Here is a 20,157-nt window from a genome sequence, read left to right as displayed (position 1 = left end):
AGGCTCTGAAATACTTGCACAAACAGCTCGACATTATTACCATTTATAACTAAAAATTATTCCACTAGCAGATTTGTGTAAAAAAAATACAAGCATAGTCAATATTTAGTACAAGTCTTCAGAATAAATATAATTAGTGAATGTATAGTATCAGGTCTTTATTCAGGTTTTGAGTCTGCTACACTTATTCTTTGAAGAGGCTGTGCTAGCTTTTAAGAACTCACTGAATATACCAAATGTATTTATCATGAAAATTATATGCTTGGGAGACTACATTCATGATTTAAATGTATATGAAATGACAAAGTATTTGCTTCAAGGAGAGGAAGGAACAGATTAGACAAGCAAAGTCATTCTGTCATAAATATTTAACCAATTTAGTGAACTTCCTACTCTGGATCCTATTCATGATATTCAATACGAAAACAATATATAGCTTGAATATAGCTTGACAATAAAACCAGAGGTCGTGCTGTAATCAGCAGCCTTTGGTGCAAATTAGTGACTTGCTTAAATGTAGGATGTGGGAGAGGTTGTCGGTTGATGGTCCACTGACTTAGCTCCGTGGAGCTAAACAAACCCAAGGGCTACCCAACCTTTCTGTGGTTCAAACAATACCACATTACCCCTGCTTCAGGGAGAAAAGGAGGACAAGGTTTCTAATGGATGCTGAATACCACCACCTGAGTTTGTGTTTTCTTTATTTCTAAAATAGGCAGAACTCTAACAGTCAATAATAATATCATACTGTAGACGTGGGACTGAAGTCAATAAGACACAGTAAATTCAGTTATGGGAAACAGCTTTGAATGGTTTTAATTATATTTTCCTAGAAAGGCTTATAGAATGTTATTGATATTTGACCTGGATAGTTCTGTTTTCTATTACAAAGTACATTATATCAATACAACACCATATACGTCTGCATTCAGCAGTCCTTAACCCTTTGCAGACCCCACGTGAAAGGGAAGGCAGGTGGATTTTTTAATTTTTTATCTCAGAAAAGCAGACGCCACCAAACCTGTCACCTGTCAAAAAGCATTAAACCTCTTCAAAGTAAAGAGCTGGCGAGGTCTGACACACCACCATGCTCCAGCAGGATGAAGACAGAGAGCAGACTATTCATTTTGAGCACGGTATTTGTATGTTAACTACATTAGACATCTTTTATTTTACAGTTGCCTCATTCTTTCTCTCTGCTAAAGCCGGCTCGTGCATCTGGCCTCCTCCTGGAAGCCTCTGCTGTGTGCTGCTTTCAGAAGTGCTCATTCCAGCTGATCGAATCCTTTATTAAATTAGGTACCCCCATCTTGAGGTTAAAAAAAAAACAACAGAAAACACACACACACACACACACACACACACAAAACCCCAGCCCTGCAGAACGAACAAAGGACTTCAGTTTCTCAGAACTATAAATTTCAAATCCATCTGGCCTGGGAGGGGACAACTCAAACAGGCAGCTGGCGGCTCGGAGGTGCTCACCATGCCACAGCAGCGTGCCACCATGCCCCGCACCTCGGCCGACGGTCCCTGAGATGCAAAGGGAATGCCACCACCTCCTGTGAGCAGACGGCGAGGCAGACCGACAGCCGCCTGCCCGAGGCCACACTTTAAATCAGGGGCAGAACTGGGAATAAAATTCCCAAATCACTCTGCTTTCCTGGTTCAGGCACGATTCAGAAGATTGCAGCACAAAACCAAACAGGCATACAGACAAAATTAACAGCTCGGTGCAGAGGGGAAAGTACTGCAAGAGGGGAGCTTTGTGACAAGGAGAACAGCTGCTGAGTGACGTGCATCTGGGCTCGGTCTGAGCACCCACCTGAAACATGAGGGCTGCTAAACCTCAAAGAAAAGTGGGTAGTCTGAACAGGTTTGGACATTATCGGCTCACCAGTTCAGGAAAAAAGCAGGATTTTAACACACTGGGAAAACAGCAACCACCCCATTACTGCCAGTAAACAAATGCATGTGTCCACAGAGACACAGAAGCAGCCTTCTGTCCTAATTCAGTAAGGTCAGAAGCAAAACGGGCCGTACAGCACTTGACACGAAAATAGAAATGAGCAGAAACAGCAAAGTTCAGATGCCTGCCTGAATCAGAAATCATATAGTGCAGAGAATCTGAGCTGCAAGTTTGACAGCAAATATAGGTTAGAAATACACGGGAGAGATGGGTGGAATAGGCCAGGAGAGTTGTTTCAGAGCCCTGGCATGCTGCTTGGAATGATCTTTAAAACCCATTTAAAAGAGAATATAGAGTGAAAAGGCTGCAAATGTTTAAAGAAAACAACCTTCTGCCCAGCGAACGCGCTGCGGGGCTGTGCTCTGCACTAACACCAAACCAAACCGAAACCAAGGGGGCACCAGCACACAGAGCAATTTTTTTTTCTTCTTTATTTTGTTTCAAATACCCAAACAAGCTTTCTTCTGCTCTGCAACTTAAATGCAACCATTAACCCCAAGAAGGAAGGGATGGAATTTTTCACAGAGGCTTTTTTTCACAGCTCAGTAATACGAGGATCCTTTCAACTTTCTCAGAAAGCTCTGAAGCCAAGCAGCCCAACGCTGCCCGGATGGATGGCACAGCTGGGAGCGCTTTGAGAAGCCATCTACTGAAACGTAAGCAAAAGGCTCTTAAGGAAGACTTTCAAGAGACCATATAGAGTATAATGGTAGGAAATAAATACAGCTGTTGCAAGGGGGGAAGGAAGCCTACTGCCCCAATTCAGACATGACAGATCTTGGGAAGCACAAGATGTATGGCATTTGGGGAAGGGCACCGATCGCACCAGAAAGTACAACATCCATCAGACCACACAAGGGGCTTAGAGGCGAGCTGACAGCAGCATGTTAGAAAACAGTCTGTGACCTACAAGACAGGCCACAAAAGGGAACAGTTAAGCCTGAGAGAGTAAGCTGAGAATTACGAATGCCTGAGAGCTACCAAAGTGTTCTTCAAAGAATAAAAACCCCGCTCACTGCAGAAGAGAACCGCGATCTGTGCGTCAGGCAGGGCATGCGCTGAAAGGTCCACTGAGCAGCACTGATGGGCAGGCCTCGCTCCATGGCACCCAGCCTGCCCTCACCTCTGCCGCCCAGCCAGCACCGCTCCCAGGGGACGCTATCTGCTGCTTGGTCTAAGTGCCTGGCTCACAGAGACATTTTACCAGACCCACCGTTCTTAGCTGTCATGAAAAGTATATGTATATATACATTCTTTATGATGATGGGGGAGGACTCAGGAACATTAACCCTTGAGGCGTAGGAATGGAAGCCAAGCACTACGCGCTCCTCCGTGCCCGTGGCCTGGCTTGGTCTGAGGGGCAGTGGGGATCTCAGCAGGGGCCTTGTGGGGACCTTGGTTTGGCATCCAGACAACTCCAGCCACGGTGCAGCTGGAGAGCAGAGCCCCCATTGGAATCCTACTTCTGCAGGCCCAACTGTGCGCAAACAGACTTCTGAAACCCATTTTCCCTGGTAACATTGTTTTAAGCAGGAGAACAATAAGATGGCCCGAGTAACGCAGCCACCCATGGGAGCGCAGCACACAGTTACACTGACTTTTTTTTTACATCAGTTTTATTATGAGTTAAAAGGAGAAATTTCTTTTCCAAATATTTTTATGGTAGTCAGCAGGGAGATTAAAATATACGTATGGCAAATTACAGAATGGTTTAAGGAGTTCCAGTGCCATAAATTAGTTGGATCAGAAATTCTGAAACAGAGTAAAGCAGCAGTGGTACCTACTGATGGAGGAAACCAAACTGTTTAAAAAAGGAGCTATTCCTGAAAAGCCAATTAAGTGATGCCATCTTTCAGAACAGTCAAGTCAAGGCAGTTCCAGGGAAGCAGTGTGAGACAAAAGCACCAGGATAAGGATAGCATCACGCAGTCAAATCAAAACAGGTTAACTACAGGAAAATCAAGGTTTGCACAGACACCAAAAGCACGAGCTCTGCTGAATGACTATGCATATTTCAGACCAGTTTTCACTTCTCTTCTAAATGCAATACGAGCTGCTGATCACAATCTGCTGAAAAGCTAGAGAAACAGAGATCTAGCTAATGAGGATGTCTCCTGTGGCAAGTTATGAACACCTGGCACATCCAGACTTCACTCTGGTGTTAAACTCCCCTGCAGCACTGAACAGAGCCTTGCAAGAAAAGTGTGAATGTTTGAGAAGTGTGAATCTTTGAAAAGTGTGTCTTCTGACATCAGACCCCTGGGCTTAAAGGGTTCTCAGCATTACACCCATCAACCGTATCTTCTATGAGTTTTAAACATAAAGTAAAAGTTTTAAGGCTTAAGAATATAATTCCTATGGAAGATCAAGCCTTACAAGAACTTTTGTTTTGTTTTATAAACTTCTTAAGAAAAATCACTGCTGGCCTTCAAGAAGTCTGGAAGTTTTGTTTCTATTAACAGAAGTTCTTTTACTAGTGCTTGTGCCTAATAGGAATACAGGATGTCGCCCAACACTGGCTCCATTTATACAAGGGCTGCTCTGAAAGTACTGCCTCCTATTTTATTATGTTGGCTCAAGACATCAGAGGCAGATGTCATTGGTATAGCAGCAGAGGTTGAACCCTCTCACCAATATTCCATTTCATTTTGTTGCCATGAGACAGATGGAAGCAGAGGGGCAGTGTGACAGAATGGCATCTGACATGGAAGTATGTATGAAGCAGAAGTGTATCACTGGATTCTTCCACGGGGGAAAAATGGCACCCATTGACATCCATTGATGCTTGCTGAATGTTGACAGAGACCAAACAGTGGATGTGAGCACAATGAGGCAATAGCTGGTGCATTTCAGCAGTGGTGACACTGACATGAAAGACAAGCCCTGTTCCAGGCGGCCGTACATAGCTGTCATACCACAAAATGAAGAGCATCTCCATCAGCTCCTCTCTGCTGATTAGCAGATTATGACCAGTGAACTGCATACACAGCTGAATAGCAACTTCAATGCTTTGAAGATGATGGTGGCAATGTTGCAATATTGCAAAGTTTGCACCAGGTAGGTCCCACAAATATTCATGCACAACCAGAAAGAATACTGTACGCAAGCTTGTGAATTCTCCATCAAAGAACAAATTCAAGATGCAGCCCTCTGGGGATAAAGTGATGTGCACTGTCTTTTGGAATAAGAAAGGAGTGATCCTTCTGGGTTTCCAGGAACCTGGACGAGACATGAACTCTGACTGCTACGCTGCACCACAGACTAAGCTGAAGGTTTGAATTTCCAGAGTCAGTCCAGAAAAAAAAGACAACCTTTCTCTTGCAATACAATAATACCAGTTTGAAGACTGTGGAGCACACTGCCAACTTGGGCTGGACTGTCTTACCACACCTACCATACAGTCTGGATTTGGAACTTTCTGACTGCTTTGTTCAATGAAGGATGGACTGACTGAAGGGGCAAAACTTTCCTAGCAACAGTGCTGTCATAGCAGTTGTGAAATGGTGGATCACCTCCGCTGATGCAGATTTTTCTAAGTGCAGCATGCAGGCTCTTGTTCATCACTGGTGAAAATGCACAGCTAATGGAAGTGACTATGTTGGAAAATAGTGCTTTGCAGCTGAGAATTTGCTCTATCAAATGGTGTTGTTGTGCTCTTTGCATCTATTGTAGTTTCCATGGAAATAAGTAGAAGACATTACTTCTAGAGCAACCTACATACTAAGAAATATGATGAGAAAACACAAAGTGGACAGGACTGCACACATCAAGCGCACATCCACATTGTTTTTTCTTGATATTAAAAGAGGTGTTCGGTGTTCAGAACAAAACAAAATAAAAAGCAATCCAAAACTTCAACTTACAATAAAAAGAGTTACAACAGGCTTCACCTCCAAATAGGAGCGACCTTCTAAAGCTCGATTTCAAGATTTTGTAATGAAACTAAACCAATTATAAGGCTTTGGTGATTTATGGGAACTACAAGACAACTGTAGACAAAAAGGAAATTTCAGCTTTTCACCTGGCTCTAGTCACAAAGAAAACTAACCTGAAATTAAGCGTTGGTGTATTTTACAGTGTAAATATAACACACACACTTTCTGTGCAGGGACAAATCTCCAGCTGCTAAGTACTGCTTGTTCAAAGTGCTAGAAGTTTTTCTGAGAAGACTGCTCAGCTGGGTGCTGCCTACAGCACAACACATCCGAAAGAAAAAAGTAAATGATTTAAAACAATTCTTCTGTACTAAACATAATTCAATCATTTCCCCCATAAGAAAACATCAAAGAACAGCATCAGATTCCACTGTTTTTCCTCCCAATACCAAACATCTAACAGTCAGTCTGCATACATCATAAAGTAAGAGAATTGTGGTCTGCTAGTAGCACCAATTCCCTGAAACAAATTATTTTCATCTACTTAAGCACATTGATTTCTCATGGGAAATAAATTACTTGTATATACGTATACCCTGAATTCAAGCTACCAAGAAAGGGTGAACCTCTAAAAGCTGAGAACAGCTCTCAAAACTTTCTTGTAGCTTGTAGGCAAAAAAAAAAAACAACAACCCAAGCAGTTATTCTGACAAATAACTGCATCTTCTTTGGCATTCCTGAAGCACCAACTGTCTTTGTGGTCTGATGCCAATCCTTATTTTATAAGCCTGGAATGATAGGGGAAGTTTATCTGATAATACATTTCCCGTATCTGAATCTTAAATCATACTTCGTTTAAAATGACTCCATTCTGCCTCTACCTCTGAGGTAATTCATCTCCGTGTTCCAGACATAGCATACGCATTTTATTCAGGTATGTCTTGCACTACCACTTCACATGAAAATAATTACGACTGTGGGGTTAAAAGATAGATTAGACTAGCTTCTCCCACAGCCACTGACAGTGAGTTTCTTGGCTCAATGGTATACTGAGAAAGACAGATCCAGCATAGTTGTCCTATCATCTTCCTTCCTCCTCCTGCCATCCTCTTACTCCAGAGGCTGTATCATGGAAATAGAGATCAAAACCCCAGGCATCCCTCCTTTAACAGCTAAGACTTGATGGGCAAGGAAGCTTTCTTAGCAACTACAAGACTACGATACTAAAAGGAATATTCCTAGAAGCATAACAGAAAGTTGGAAAACAATCATTTCAAAGTTTATATGCCTGTACAGCTGAGGCAAGGCAAAGATTTATCCAATACGAATACTGAGTAGGTCATAATGTGTGCTATGCAAGGATAAGACAGGATTATGATTAAGTGTTGATAAAGCTCCTTTTTTTTTCTTTTTTTTTTTTCCAAAACCAAGGTGAGGAATTCAATAAAATGTACTATGAAATGTAAGCCCATCATTGGTGAGTGTCTACTGCACAGCTGCAATGATTTAAGGACAAAGTAGAAGCCACAAGTGTTCTTCAGTCTTTACAGCAGATACACAATATCCTGGAAAAGACAGAAGACCATGATGGCAAGCATTAATGTTACCACTGCAAAAGAAGGACAAGCAACTGTGTATTAGCAGAACACTTCAAGGTCACTTTGGTGTGGACTGCTTTTAACCAGAAAGGAAATGATTTAAAAAAAATAAAATAAAATGTAATAGTCTATTTTGGTGCAATGAAGAAAGCAAACACAGAGGTAACTCATGGCTGTTTTCTATGGTGATACAAAGCTAATTCTTGATTCTTTCTCTGTATATTCTATATGCCAATGAAATTCTGTTTGTAATTTTGTCATGGCATTGGACTTGGAAGCTGATAAGAATAAGAAATAATAATGTACTTACTCCACATCTGTTGACAAAGGCGGAGCATTTAATCCTAGCAAAAGGTCCTAGTACCTTCACTTTTAGATCTTCAAAGAAGATGCAATACAGTGATGTTCAGTTTGTTCACAGAAATGCTATTAAACTCTTCATTGATATGTATGACCATTGGGCTTCGCGTCTCAGAACTAAGTCAGCTATATGCCATAATGCTAATGTATCTGAGAAAGGGTTATGCAAGTGGAAACAGTAAACTGAGAGGGAAAAAGCTATCCAAAATGAGGAATAGCACAGCTGCTGTGGCTCCCAGATGACTGGTACCAAATAAGGACTGTCAAGGAGTCATTTAGAACCAGATCCAGGCAGCAATGATGTAGGAACACAAGTGATGTTCCAGATTTTATACCATGCTCAGGTATTCACTAACTCAATAAACCAAAGGACTTAATCTTTTCAGAAGGGTAACTCTTCATTAATAATATAGTATTGTAAAGACTTTTCTTGATGCACAAGATCAAATCAGCAATCTGAGTAATTAAAAGGTCGTAGCACTACAGGAGGAAAAAAGGGCTACTGCAACGACTTGTACACTTGATAGGAACTGAGTGCTAGTGAAAGCTAAAAGCCACACTTATGGCATAGAACAGGAGAAAAGGGATTTGTTTATCAGTGCAAAGCCTATAAGCACGTAAACATCAGCTGGTGCCAAATCAGAAAGCTAATTAATTCTGGCAGTACAGAATCTCTTACACACAGGAATATGAATGCTTTGTGACTGCCTGCTTATCTGATGCTCCAGTATTAACACTACCAGGTGTCCAAATCCAGGTCTTCTGTTTAGTGCAGTGGTGTTTTCCAGCATTCCTGAACCATTTGTGGGAGGAGTCCACAAACATCTCACAGACAGAAATGTAAGACAGTGATAAAGTCTTAAGAGCTCCAGTCCTGTCCATATATGCTGCTGACATTATAACAATGTTGCTGACGTGATAATGGATTCCCAGAATGAATCTCCAAGGAAAGGACAGCAAATACCAAAACAAGCAGCGTCCATCTTTACATAAACTGGGGGGTTTGCAATTTTACTTGGCAGTATGCTATTTAGTACATGAAACTAGTAATGCTGTACACTGCACAAATAATTCACAGTCATTCCTCAATCTGTACCGTGAGGAATCAGCTGTCTGAGAACCAGCATTAAGAGATGGACATCTCATATATTTCCTTAGTTTAGACCTCTGAAATTTTATGGACAAAAATACCTGATACTTGATAGAATTCAGCTAAGCACTTACAATGAAGAACAAAACTGGACATGCATACAGTGGTGAACTTCATCTTGAGGGACAAAACCAGAAGGGAAGGGCAATGACAACACAATGTAATGCTTAAAGCCCGTGTAAAAGGTCTATGAACAAATACAAAAGGCTAGTTATACCTTCCCTTACTTTTACGGATGATTGCAGAAGACATGCAGAGAATCCGAAGATAATACGATTGCTCACGTTATCAGAATTGATTTTAAAATTATATACATCCCAAATTTCTTTCAGCACTTGTCAAAAAAGGTTTTGAATAGGAAGCAGTAGTGTATTTGGGCAGGCAGAACAATTGGAGAAAAGTTCAGCACGCTGTCTTCTTAATCAGAACGCAATCTTTGTCAACAAAAATATTCAGTGATATGGAAGGAAGGTTACCAAGTGCACGGGCTGCTGAGCAGGGGAAGTAAAGGCTGTTCAATCGTACATTCAAGGCTGTAAATCACGGATTCCTTCTTATCTGGCTTCACAAAATAATCAGGGAGAAATTTTCTAAACTAGAGCCTGGGGTGCCAAGAATGTTCTGAGAGGGTAACATACCAGAGGCAAAATGAACACTGCAGCGGACATATAATCACATTAGGAATGCCTCTGATCAGCGTTAGTCATGAAAACACCTTGTCATGTAACAGACTAGTACATGAAAGTCAAGTGAACAACAGCAGCTTTACCTTCCATATACCTAATATTAGGGAAAGTACTGCACTACTGAGATTCTTTTCTTTTTTACACTATAGTAGATCACAAACTGATAAAAACAAAAAGCCTAACAAAATCCACACATGACACATACTACATTCAGCATGCATCTTTCAGTCCCGCTTGTTTTCACTGGCAGCTGAAAAATCCCTAGCATATGTAACAGCTATTGACAGTCAAGTGAAGTGTATGTACTTATACTTTGCATGGGAAAGACCATGTACTTACATGAACAATTTAAACATACAATGATATTGCTATGTAAGAAAACTAGAGAAACAAAAAAAAAATACAAACAAATAGTGATAAATTCAATGAGACTCACAATCACAGCATCAGTTCCTCTGAGGTCAGGTGTAAAGCAGAAGCACAGCACTATCACTTCCAGGACAGGTCTGAATTATTTCACTAAAATCCGGGCACAGTTTCTGGGGAAAGTTAGGTGCATTAAGAATAGGATTCACAAAGGGCAGCATGCCAACTGAGTAGCTGACTAAATTAGCCCGCAGGAAACAAGGATGAGAGGATCTTGAGCCCTGTCTTATGTCTTCCTGGGGTTTAGGTATGTTTCTTTCAATGGCCAGAAAGCACTGCGTAGCTCTCTTGGAGAGCTTCCGCTACTCCAGATTTGCTAAAGACAGTTGAAGAGGCCAGTGGCCACATACACATCTACCAGAGGTGCACACCCCAGGGAAGTGCCTAAGAGGTAAATCACCAAGGAGCATCTACCTGTCACATGGCTGGGCCACATCAATGCCAAATGTTCTACACAAAGGGCTGCGGCATCAGGGACTGAGAGCCCTCTCCTATAAAGCTAGAAGGCCCTTCAGCACAGGATCCACCATCCATGCAGCAACATGGGACAAAACGGAAGTGCAGGCTCCTTGCCCTGCTGCTGGCAGAGGTTGCCCAAGCCCTCTAGCAGTGTTGAGAATGTCCACTGGATTAGGCGACACAGACAGATGGCTGGAGAAATTCCTGACCTTGCTGCCAAGAGGCAGATAGCCTTGGGACATGCCTTGGGTGACAAGGGACGCGGGGAGCAAAAGCTGCAAGGCCTAGAGGCCTGGCTGCAGCACATTCAGCTGCTCCCTGGGGAATGATTTAAGGCTTCCCCTCTGGGATCAGAGTGCCTGCAAGGGCAATGTCGCCATAATCCCGAGTTAACTTCTATGATAAACAGCCAGCCAGCACTTCTAGCTATAACCTTGAGTTGCTTCTAAAATGTGGGCATTGCAGATAAACTTGTCAGATGTCCCATGAGCACACAAAACAAGGAGATCAGGAGTGTCCTGCAATCATGACTGCAGCAGTCACTGCTCTTAGACACCAAGAAAAAGCTCATCTCTTGTGGGATGTGGCAGAACTGGATCACAGAGAAACACATGACTTCTTAATTAAGCAGAAGAGGAGTAGGAATGAAATGTCTCTTCAAAAAGCTGAGCGAACACAGCCATCAGCTGCAGTAAATAAAAACATATTGGAAGAATTACATTTTTTACCCAGAAATACTAGGAAGTACTGATTTTCCTTTTGGTCCAGCTGTCCCTTCTCAGCAGTTACTTTGCTGAGGATTCGCATACCCCTGCATAAAGGCGGAATCTGCTGCCTATTTTGGAAGCCCAGGGGTTGGCAAGGGGCTCTGTTAACCCTTTACCTGTTTGAAATCACACAAAGCCCCTTCACTCAATCGTAGCCCATGTATTAGACAGGTCCAAAGACTGAAACAAGCTGTTCGTTAAAGAGCTCAACACATCATTAACCACAAATGAAAGGTAAGATTTTCAAAAGCATCAGCGCAGGACTAAAATTGCCTTCTTTAAAGCCCAGGGAGCTTACCCTTGACCTTGAAGGGTGGAGGGTTGGGTTAACTCTGAGTACTTTGCAAATCCCAGGCAAGGTGGTGAAACACTAAGATTAAGAAGGCTGCCAGAAGAAATGGTGCACTAATGGCAATTTATTCCCCTTGACCTGATGCATTAATGCTTATTTCCCGCACACACAAACTGTGTAGTATAAATCAAATCAGCTCCTTCTCTAAATGTGGATTGGAAGAAACGGTAAAGCTTTAGTTCACAGCATTGTGAAACAGAAATGTTTATCAAAACACGTGTACAACTCCTCGTCAATACATCAGTCTATAACGGAATACAAATCTATTCACAGACAAGGCAAGAGCAGGAAGAAAACTTTAAGAAAACCTGACAGTACAGTGGAACAAGGGTTTAACGGCTTAATAAAGCAACAAAACTGGTTTTCTGTTTACACAGAAAATTGCTAAATATATAAAAATTGCCTTTAAAGTTCTGTATACAAAATCTTAAGTCTAAAAAGATAAACTGAAGCCGCATCCCCCTGAGGTTACAACCAATTCTGTTTGTTTTCTCATTTATGTAAACATATATGATCAAAAGCAAATAAACAAATCTGGAAGGGAAGTCTAGTTGAGCATAGCAAAGCAGGGAGGCTTCTCACATATAATAACCATAAATAACTACCTGGATCTTAGAGAAACTTCCTGATCTTTGTCATACACATTTCCCAGTCAGAGGGAATTCTGACATTGCTGATCTTCTCAGTCAACAGGCAAAATGCCACAGCATGGGCAGTCTGAACTAAATAGCTTTTCAGCTGCAGAAAAGATGTTGCTTTGAAGGTCAAGACACAGTGCCCTGTCAGTGTAGGGAAGACAGCAGTGCATCCTTTCCCCACTGAACATTTCAGTTATCAGTGCCAAGACCTTCAGCATCCTTGATCATCAAGTTACCAGTGGTCCTGCTCTAGCCAACAGCATCCTGTGACTTCAGCAAAGTCAGGTTTTTACTGTAACACATCAGACAACATTTTTACTGACTCTGGATAGCTGTGCAGCCTCCACAACACATGCAAACTAAGGTGGTTATGGTTTGTTGATTAATTTCTTTTTAAAAATAGCATTCACAGTCTTAATTTATAAAAGACAATGGATTTTTCCACACAGTGGGAATACAAGCATTAAACAAACTTTTTCAGATGAAGCTCCAAGGCAGTTCTGGAGGTGGTAAAAAAATTGCCGGCCAGCTCTGAAAGAAAATATCCATTAAGAAAAATTTTGTGAAAAGAGATCTTAAAAGACTTAAATAGGAATTGATCTCAGTTCCTCAGGAGTATTTATTAGTGTGTGCATATTGGCCCCAAGAGTCATTAATCAGTATCAACAGAATGCCAGTACAGGTATATAACATAATGCAAAAATAACAACTGCATCTTTTTTTAAGTTTACAACTGGCTTTATCAAGCTGTAGGTACTTAGCAGAACATTTCTCCTCTGTTTCAGAAAACAATGATTATTGTCTGCACAAAGCATTTTCAGTGGTTCCCATGCCACATTCTGAGACAAGGCCAACAGTGGGAAGCTGGCAACAATTAACTAAAGATCTTAAGGATCACAGAGGACTGCAATTATGCATGGTTTTGGACATAAAAAACACTGGCATGATTTTATATTATGATACAAGCTAAGGAGCAAAACAGACAAAGAATTAATTAATTAACCATTGACCACCATCCTTTGAGCCTGATGGTCCAGCTTTTCTTTTTTCTTCCACCTACCATGCAGTCCATGCATTAAGTCCATACTTCCATAGCTAGAATACTAAGAGAAACTGTGCTGAAAGCCCTAAGGTAAACAAAATCTACTCCTGTCATCCAGAAAAGTAGTCATTCTATCGTAAATTCAGTTGGAAGCTCCTCTTACAGTCAAACTGGCTTCCTGTAATTCCTTTTTCTGCACACAGGAATGGACTCTTTTGGTGATATGAAGTTTTCCTTGATAATCAATCACGTCCCCTGGGTGTTTTTGTCTTTCAGAACTGTCCCTTACAGTGCCCCATCAACCAGTTTCACAAACAAGCTGAAGTCCATGATCTTTGCTCACCATTTGCCTTCCTCACTTCTTTCATGATCTGAAACTGAAGTATTGCATGGTACCTGCAGCCAAGACTGACTTCAACTATCACATCCCTAAACTGTTGCTCCTTATCTGGAGAAGCAAGGCCAGCTGACCACAGATGCTACCACAATGTTTTGTACTGAGCTCCCCATCTGATCCTCACCCATAGCTCTTGACCAGCCTGCTGCCCAGACTCCAATAGCACCCCTGTCCAAGAGCAACTGTGTGAACTTCCCACCGTGTCTCTGCAAATTCAAATGCAAAAATGACATCATTGCACCATGTAAAAGCCACTTCTTTCCAGCTTGCCTGCTGATAAAGACACTTTTGCCCCATACTATTCAGTTGATACCACTGGTCCCTAGCAATCCCCATTTCTTGAAAAGGATCCTGTGGCCATACAGTCCTGTATGACCGTGCCACCAGGTACACAGAAAAGTGTGAGAACACAGGATGCATCCACTGCTGCCCAGGATGGAGAACATTTCTTCATCTCTTCACTCTGGGTCACTGAGCCCTGCAGTCATCCTCAACCTGCGAAGTATTACTAATGCCTACATGAAAGAGTAGCAAAGTCTGATGATTGGCCTTCGCAACCTCCATGATGTCCTGGATCCAGTCCCTGGGAAAGCAGCAAGCCTCGGAAGTCATTAGGTCTGGTCAGCAGATGGATGTTCCCATTCCTTGTGCTAGGGAGTGTTCAATCCCTGTCACCCATTGCTTCCTACAAACCACTGGCACTGCTTATGAGTAGTTGACCAGACAGAGTTGGCCCAAACACTTTTCTTGCCAGAACTCACTCCTCTCCTGTTCCCAGAGTACTAAACATTCTACTAAGTCTCTAGTTACCATTAGTCCCACATACCTGTGTTACTAAGGATGACACCTATTACAAATGAATATGGCTGTTAACTTGCATGAAAGAAACTGCTTGAGACCTGTTACAGTTTTCATTAGTGATGCCTATGATTAAGGCTTCTCAATGTGAAAAATGTAAACAGCGAAAACATGGCTGCTTATTAACAGGGGGAAAAAAAAAGCAATAAAAATATTCCTTAAAATGTAAAAAATAATAATAAAAAAAAACTTACAGTCATATGCACATTCAAACTAAAATACATACACAGAACGCTGAGGAGAACCAGGGAAGTTGATTACTTGTCCATATCACGATGTATGCTGTTTATTGAGTGTGTGCACAGACCTTTAATGCCAGATCTCACTGCGGTCAGGAGCAAAGCCAAAGCCGTAAATGTAACACCCGATTTTCAGGGGAGATGGGAATATGGAAAAGAGTTTGGGAAATTCTCCTACAAAGATGGATTTGAATCTCTCCAGAGAACTGAAGTACTTTTTCTACAGCCTTCAGGCATTGGGATGTGGCATAAGGGCATTCCTTCATCCAGGTCAATTCAGTGCAGCCAAAACTGCTAAGCCCATCCCTTTCCTCTATGGGAGGAAACTCCCCCTTCTGTCACTGGGCTATACAAGAGAGGGGAGGGAAAGAGAAGAAAGAAAAAAAACACCCCTTTCTGTCCACCATTTTAGGGAAAGAAAAGAAATGAAATACCTCAGCTGCTCTCCTATCTCACATCCAAATGGAAAAGGCAGAAACCAGCTTGTTTCCTCGCTGCATTAGAGGTGAGAGGAAGCAGGATAGGAAGAGGGCAGGAAGCAGCCAAGAAAGGTAAGAAGAGATGTTAAACTTCCCCATGTCCTAATGCTGCTGCATTTGAATCAAAACTCTTATAAATCTACAACCCAGCTGTGGAAAAGAACTTTGGTAAAGCTGGGGTGGAGGGAAGGATGGCTTTCTCAGTAAAAGTACTTGTTTTGCTTTGTATTTGCATGCTTCATCCAAAGTGTTACACAACATGGAGTTTTATAGAGCTATACAAAAACATGCACTTCACACAGGTCCAGGGAAAAACCCCAACTCCACTAAAATCTGTTTAAAACATAAAACCTCACCTGAGTCTAATAGGACCCTAGTGCAGACCGCTCAGTAGGTACCGCAAAAAGAACAACAACAAAGAAAAAGAAATCATACATCAGAAAATATTCCTGGCTTAGATGTGACAAAACAGCTTTCCCAAGATGATTCTGTGTAACTCAATGCCCCAGATTCACTAACATTTGCCAGGACAGCAACGGCTGCTGCAGAATTCCACTGGCAAACACTGTATCTCACATTTTTCTCTTTCTCAATATGCTGTGATTTCCTGAGGAGTGGAGAAATAATCTATACTACAAAGAGGTGCAGTACTAACACTTTTTGAAGTAAATAATTTTACAGCAGCCTACAGTATATATAGAAATATAATACTTGGGTAGAGAAATTCCTGAGCAGAGAGAGAGTAGAAAGGCACTTTGATAAACAAACGCCTTCAAAGCTTATGTTATTTTCCTCAGAGCAAAAAATATTGGGTAACTGTGTGCTGTTCCTAGAAAGAATGGAATTTTGTTGCCAACAGCTGTAGCTTTTCAGAGGACTTATAATACTATATTGAAGATTTATGCTCCTGACAAAGGCTTAAAGCTATCCAAACTAGGGCAGAAAAAAACAATCGTCTTCTAAAAGACCTGTGCTATTTCTGTTAACTCTCATTACAGCAGAAGTTATGACCTTCAAAAACAGACACCCACAACTGGGGTTGATCTTTATAACGATTCGTAAGCCAAGCACTGACACCGCACTGGGTCAGCTACTTTATCTCAGGTTCTTAAAAAAACAAGAAGTACATCCTAATCATCCTGAAATTGATCAAAGTCCTGAGTGTTTACCTCCAAAGCACATGACTTGAAGTTTTCTTCCTGATCCTTTTGGGCTTACATTTACTTTTTGCCTACCTTAAGAAAGGTTTCCCCAGGGTGCAGCCACCTGGCAGAACCATACAGGATAGGAGAAAAGCTACCTTAGACAAAAGGTTGTCCTCCGCAGAAACAAGCAAAGGGATGCAATCTCAGCTCTCTTTGTTGGACTTATATAGATGTAAGTGGCCCTACCTGCAGTCAGTCTCCTGATGCCAGCAGAAACTGTCCTCGAGCTCTGCAGGATTAGGGTCTTCTGTGCTCTGTGTAACTACAGCAGCTCACCGTATCTGAAACTACCACTTTAAAGCTAAACTGATACTAAACAATGAAACTCAGGATGTCACAGCTTTTAAGGCTCATTTATTTGCAAGCAGCCAAGCAGCACACTCTGGGTTCAATCCCGGGCCAATTTGCAGTTACAATCTATGCCGCTCCATGAACATTACACTGAGTTACACAAATTGCGATTGACAAACGCATTGCCTTGGAAAAATCTGCCCAAAGCTCACGATGAGTCAGTAGAAGTGTCTTGTTTATGTCTCAGACTCTGGCTTCCATCTCGTAGCTGCTCAGTCCACCAGATCATAACTACAGAGCATCACCAAAAGTGTTCTTGTTTCTGTCCTAAAATTCCTGTTTAATTTGGTTTTTTTTGTTTGGTTTTTTTTTTTTTTTTTTGGTTTTTTGTTTGTTTTGTTTTGCTTTTACAAGGAGAACAAAATAAATTAAAAGCTTCTTAACATTTACAGTTGTGATTTTTTTTTTTTGAAGCGGTAACCAACAAACTATTTCACAGCTGATCCACAGAAGAGATCAGAAAGCCTGATCTCTTCAAGCAAAATGCACAACAGTCTGAAGCCCTAAATAGAAAAATCACTGTGCATGTGCCAGAGTTTTCACCTACAGATAAAGCGATAGCGTACCTGCATTAACTTTTAAAAAACCCTGCGTGCAGTTTAGTTTGTAAGAAGTGAAGGACTACAAAATAAAGCCTTCCTCCAAGAAACAACTTGCCACCAGTCCTTAATCCTGCAAAAGATCTGCAAAAACTGAGGATATTTTGCTTGAGGAAACAGAATTTTAATTGAGCATGAACAAGTGAACAGCAGGCATGCCATTTCCATAAGTATGCATGATTCCAAGGAATAAAGATTTTAAAATCTGAGACTACGAAACAGATTTCAACTTTAAAGGTCTTACAGTTTTAAAAAAACATAAGATGTATATAGGAGGCTCTTTTCACTAGAAGTAGATTCTTTAAAACAATTTGCCAGTGACAAATCATCATTTGTATGAACTGTTTCCAGTAAGGTAGAAGTTATCTAGCGTGGCACTGAAGAACACATTTAATTTTAAGCATGCTTACAGTTTTATTAGAGGCAGTGGCTTTTTCCATGCTTAAAGCCAAGCATATGCTCAAGTACTCTGCTGAGACAAAAGCTTACAAGTTTGTTGTTCTGAATGCAAAGTGAGGCTTTTTATCCCAAACCACATTTTCTTGCATGTAATCAGCCCTGATGATGTCACCATAGTTTCCAATTCACTGCAGGATGCGCTCATCATTTATTAGGGTCCAGATGGTGCTCTTTCTTTGGCTACTAAAGAACATGCCCAAATATTAAAGCTTACCCTTTTCTTACACTCCGGATTGCCACAGTACAAAATGACAGTAACCTTTGATCTAATCTGGAAATCTTTTCTTTATACATGAGATTTGGCAATATCAAGTACAATCAGCCCACTCGAAACCGAAGAACCTGATATGCATGAATACATTATGTTAGTCACAATGGAAACGAGCAATCCACAAAACAGCCAAAAGAATAAAAATCAGAGAGCATTTTTCTAGTAAAAAAAATATGGGACCTTGCCTGTACTTGATAGCTGCGTGTGTTTTTGAAGAACTCTGAGGATTACTCAATAGCTTAACCAGTAATCAGCAAACAGACACACGCTCTCATTTGTAAGGCAAGTAAGGAGCACGAGCATGACAGGATTTGTCATAACAGCACCATCTTTTCCAACACTTTCAACACCACGAGTCTGCACCATGCTGAGAACTCACAGTGCTTTCACCCATGGGCAGCACATGATATTTAATCTCCAAAAAGTTCTGAAAATTATTTACTATTTCCGCAGCTGTGGAGCAAGCATAAAGCAGGTCTCCACAGAGACCCAGCAGAAAGATAAGCTGTCGTGACATTTCATTAAAAACGTCCTAAGGTAAGATAAAGCCATATTTGTCCAGCAGATCTTGACAAAACGTTCTCCAGCATGCAGCTAATTCAGATGCAGGTGCACATGATGTTCAACAGTCCTGAGTCACACATCTTCACAAGCTTAGAGCCTCACGCAAAGCACACTGACACTGGAAAGATCACACATCATAATATGACCAAATCTGAAAGGGGGGAGGCTAGGGGAGGGAAGGAAGGAAAGTTAATCCAACTGCTCAGAAAAAGATGTTCCCAAATGAGAACTACTTCACTATTTAACTATTATTACCTACAACTAACTATTTAACAACTAACACATGTTGCAAGAAACTAGGGCAAGGAAATGTATTCTAAGCGATCTTCCTGACTTCAAAACAGCTTAGTAATTGCATACACGTATTGGTAGAGAAATGGTTTCAGAATAAACATCAAATCCAGAAAACTTGTTTTAGAAGTATGCTTAAATGTCAGAAAAACAGAGGTTCAACAAGATTACGTAACGTACACTACATCAGTTAACTCCTAAACTCTTTTTAAAACTAAGCAGCAGCTAGTAATTTTGGTGGCAATAATCCCAGATATCTGCACTCCAATAAACATGATAAACCACGTAATTCTAAATTAGCATATGCTACTAAATTAAAACGACATTAAAATAATTAAGTTACATAAATAAAAATTCTGTCAATCCAGAAACAAAATACCAGACAACATACATAGAACACACATTAATCAGGTATGGGTAGCAAAGAGGCCATTATTCAGCTAGGGAAAACTACTTTTTATCCCTTTCAAGTAAAGGAGTCTGGGTCTTTTTACATCTCCCAGCTCTCCAAAGGCAGCCTCAGTTGAGCTGCTGTCTCCCCATACCCAGAAACTCAGCCTTGCTCACACCCCAAGCTTGGCAATGCTTCCTGGCATTGGTCTGGCTTCCAGGAAATTCGGGCTGTACCCTATGTTGCTATCGTGCTCTGTATCTACATGATGCATAACTTGAAATTACTGGTATGTTCAACACTTTCAAAACTACAGCTGAGAACAAGCTTCAAAATATCAGCAACAACAACCCTGGCCTTACCTGCAGGATCTTGTACTGTCATTTCCTTACGCTTCACCTTCAGCTTGTCCTTAACCCATGGGAACTCCTGTAAGGAATCCAGGAACACATCAAAAGCCTTGGGTCCTCTAGTAGGAAGAATATCAAGGAGCATCATGGTTTTCCTTTGGCTGGTGGTTTGGGATTTTATTTCTTGAACATGACTGTCAGTGAGAATGCCTTCTTGATAGAGATACTGAATAACCAGTCCATCCACCAGCACCTCCGTGCAGAGCTCCAGGCGCAGGGAGCGCAAAAGCTGCTTGTCTCTGGCATCCATTTGGCTACCTAGAACATAAGGAAGGGATTGGGGAAATGCAAGATTAAAACACGAACCATTAACACCCCCAA

General features: G+C 41.3%; 1 protein-coding gene across 2 annotated transcripts in view; it reads right to left on the bottom strand.

Moving 5' to 3' along the window:
• CRADD (CASP2 and RIPK1 domain containing adaptor with death domain) overlaps nt 1–20,157 on the bottom strand; it is a 74,232-nt gene that overhangs the window by 50,929 nt on the left and 3,146 nt on the right. For both annotated transcript variants that reach the window (XM_048933467.1, XM_048933468.1), the window contains exon 2: nt 19,789–20,094. In XM_048933467.1, the coding sequence (XP_048789424.1) occupies nt 19,789–20,086 (298 nt within the window). In that variant the 5' untranslated portion in view covers nt 20,087–20,094. The remainder of the gene's footprint in view (nt 1–19,788; nt 20,095–20,157) is intronic.

This window comes from Lagopus muta, chromosome 1 (assembly GCF_023343835.1).
Source record: "Lagopus muta isolate bLagMut1 chromosome 1, bLagMut1 primary, whole genome shotgun sequence".
NCBI lineage: Eukaryota > Metazoa > Chordata > Aves > Galliformes > Phasianidae > Lagopus > Lagopus muta.
Note: the sequence above shows the minus strand (reverse complement) of the source record. Positions and strands in the feature narration are given on the sequence as shown.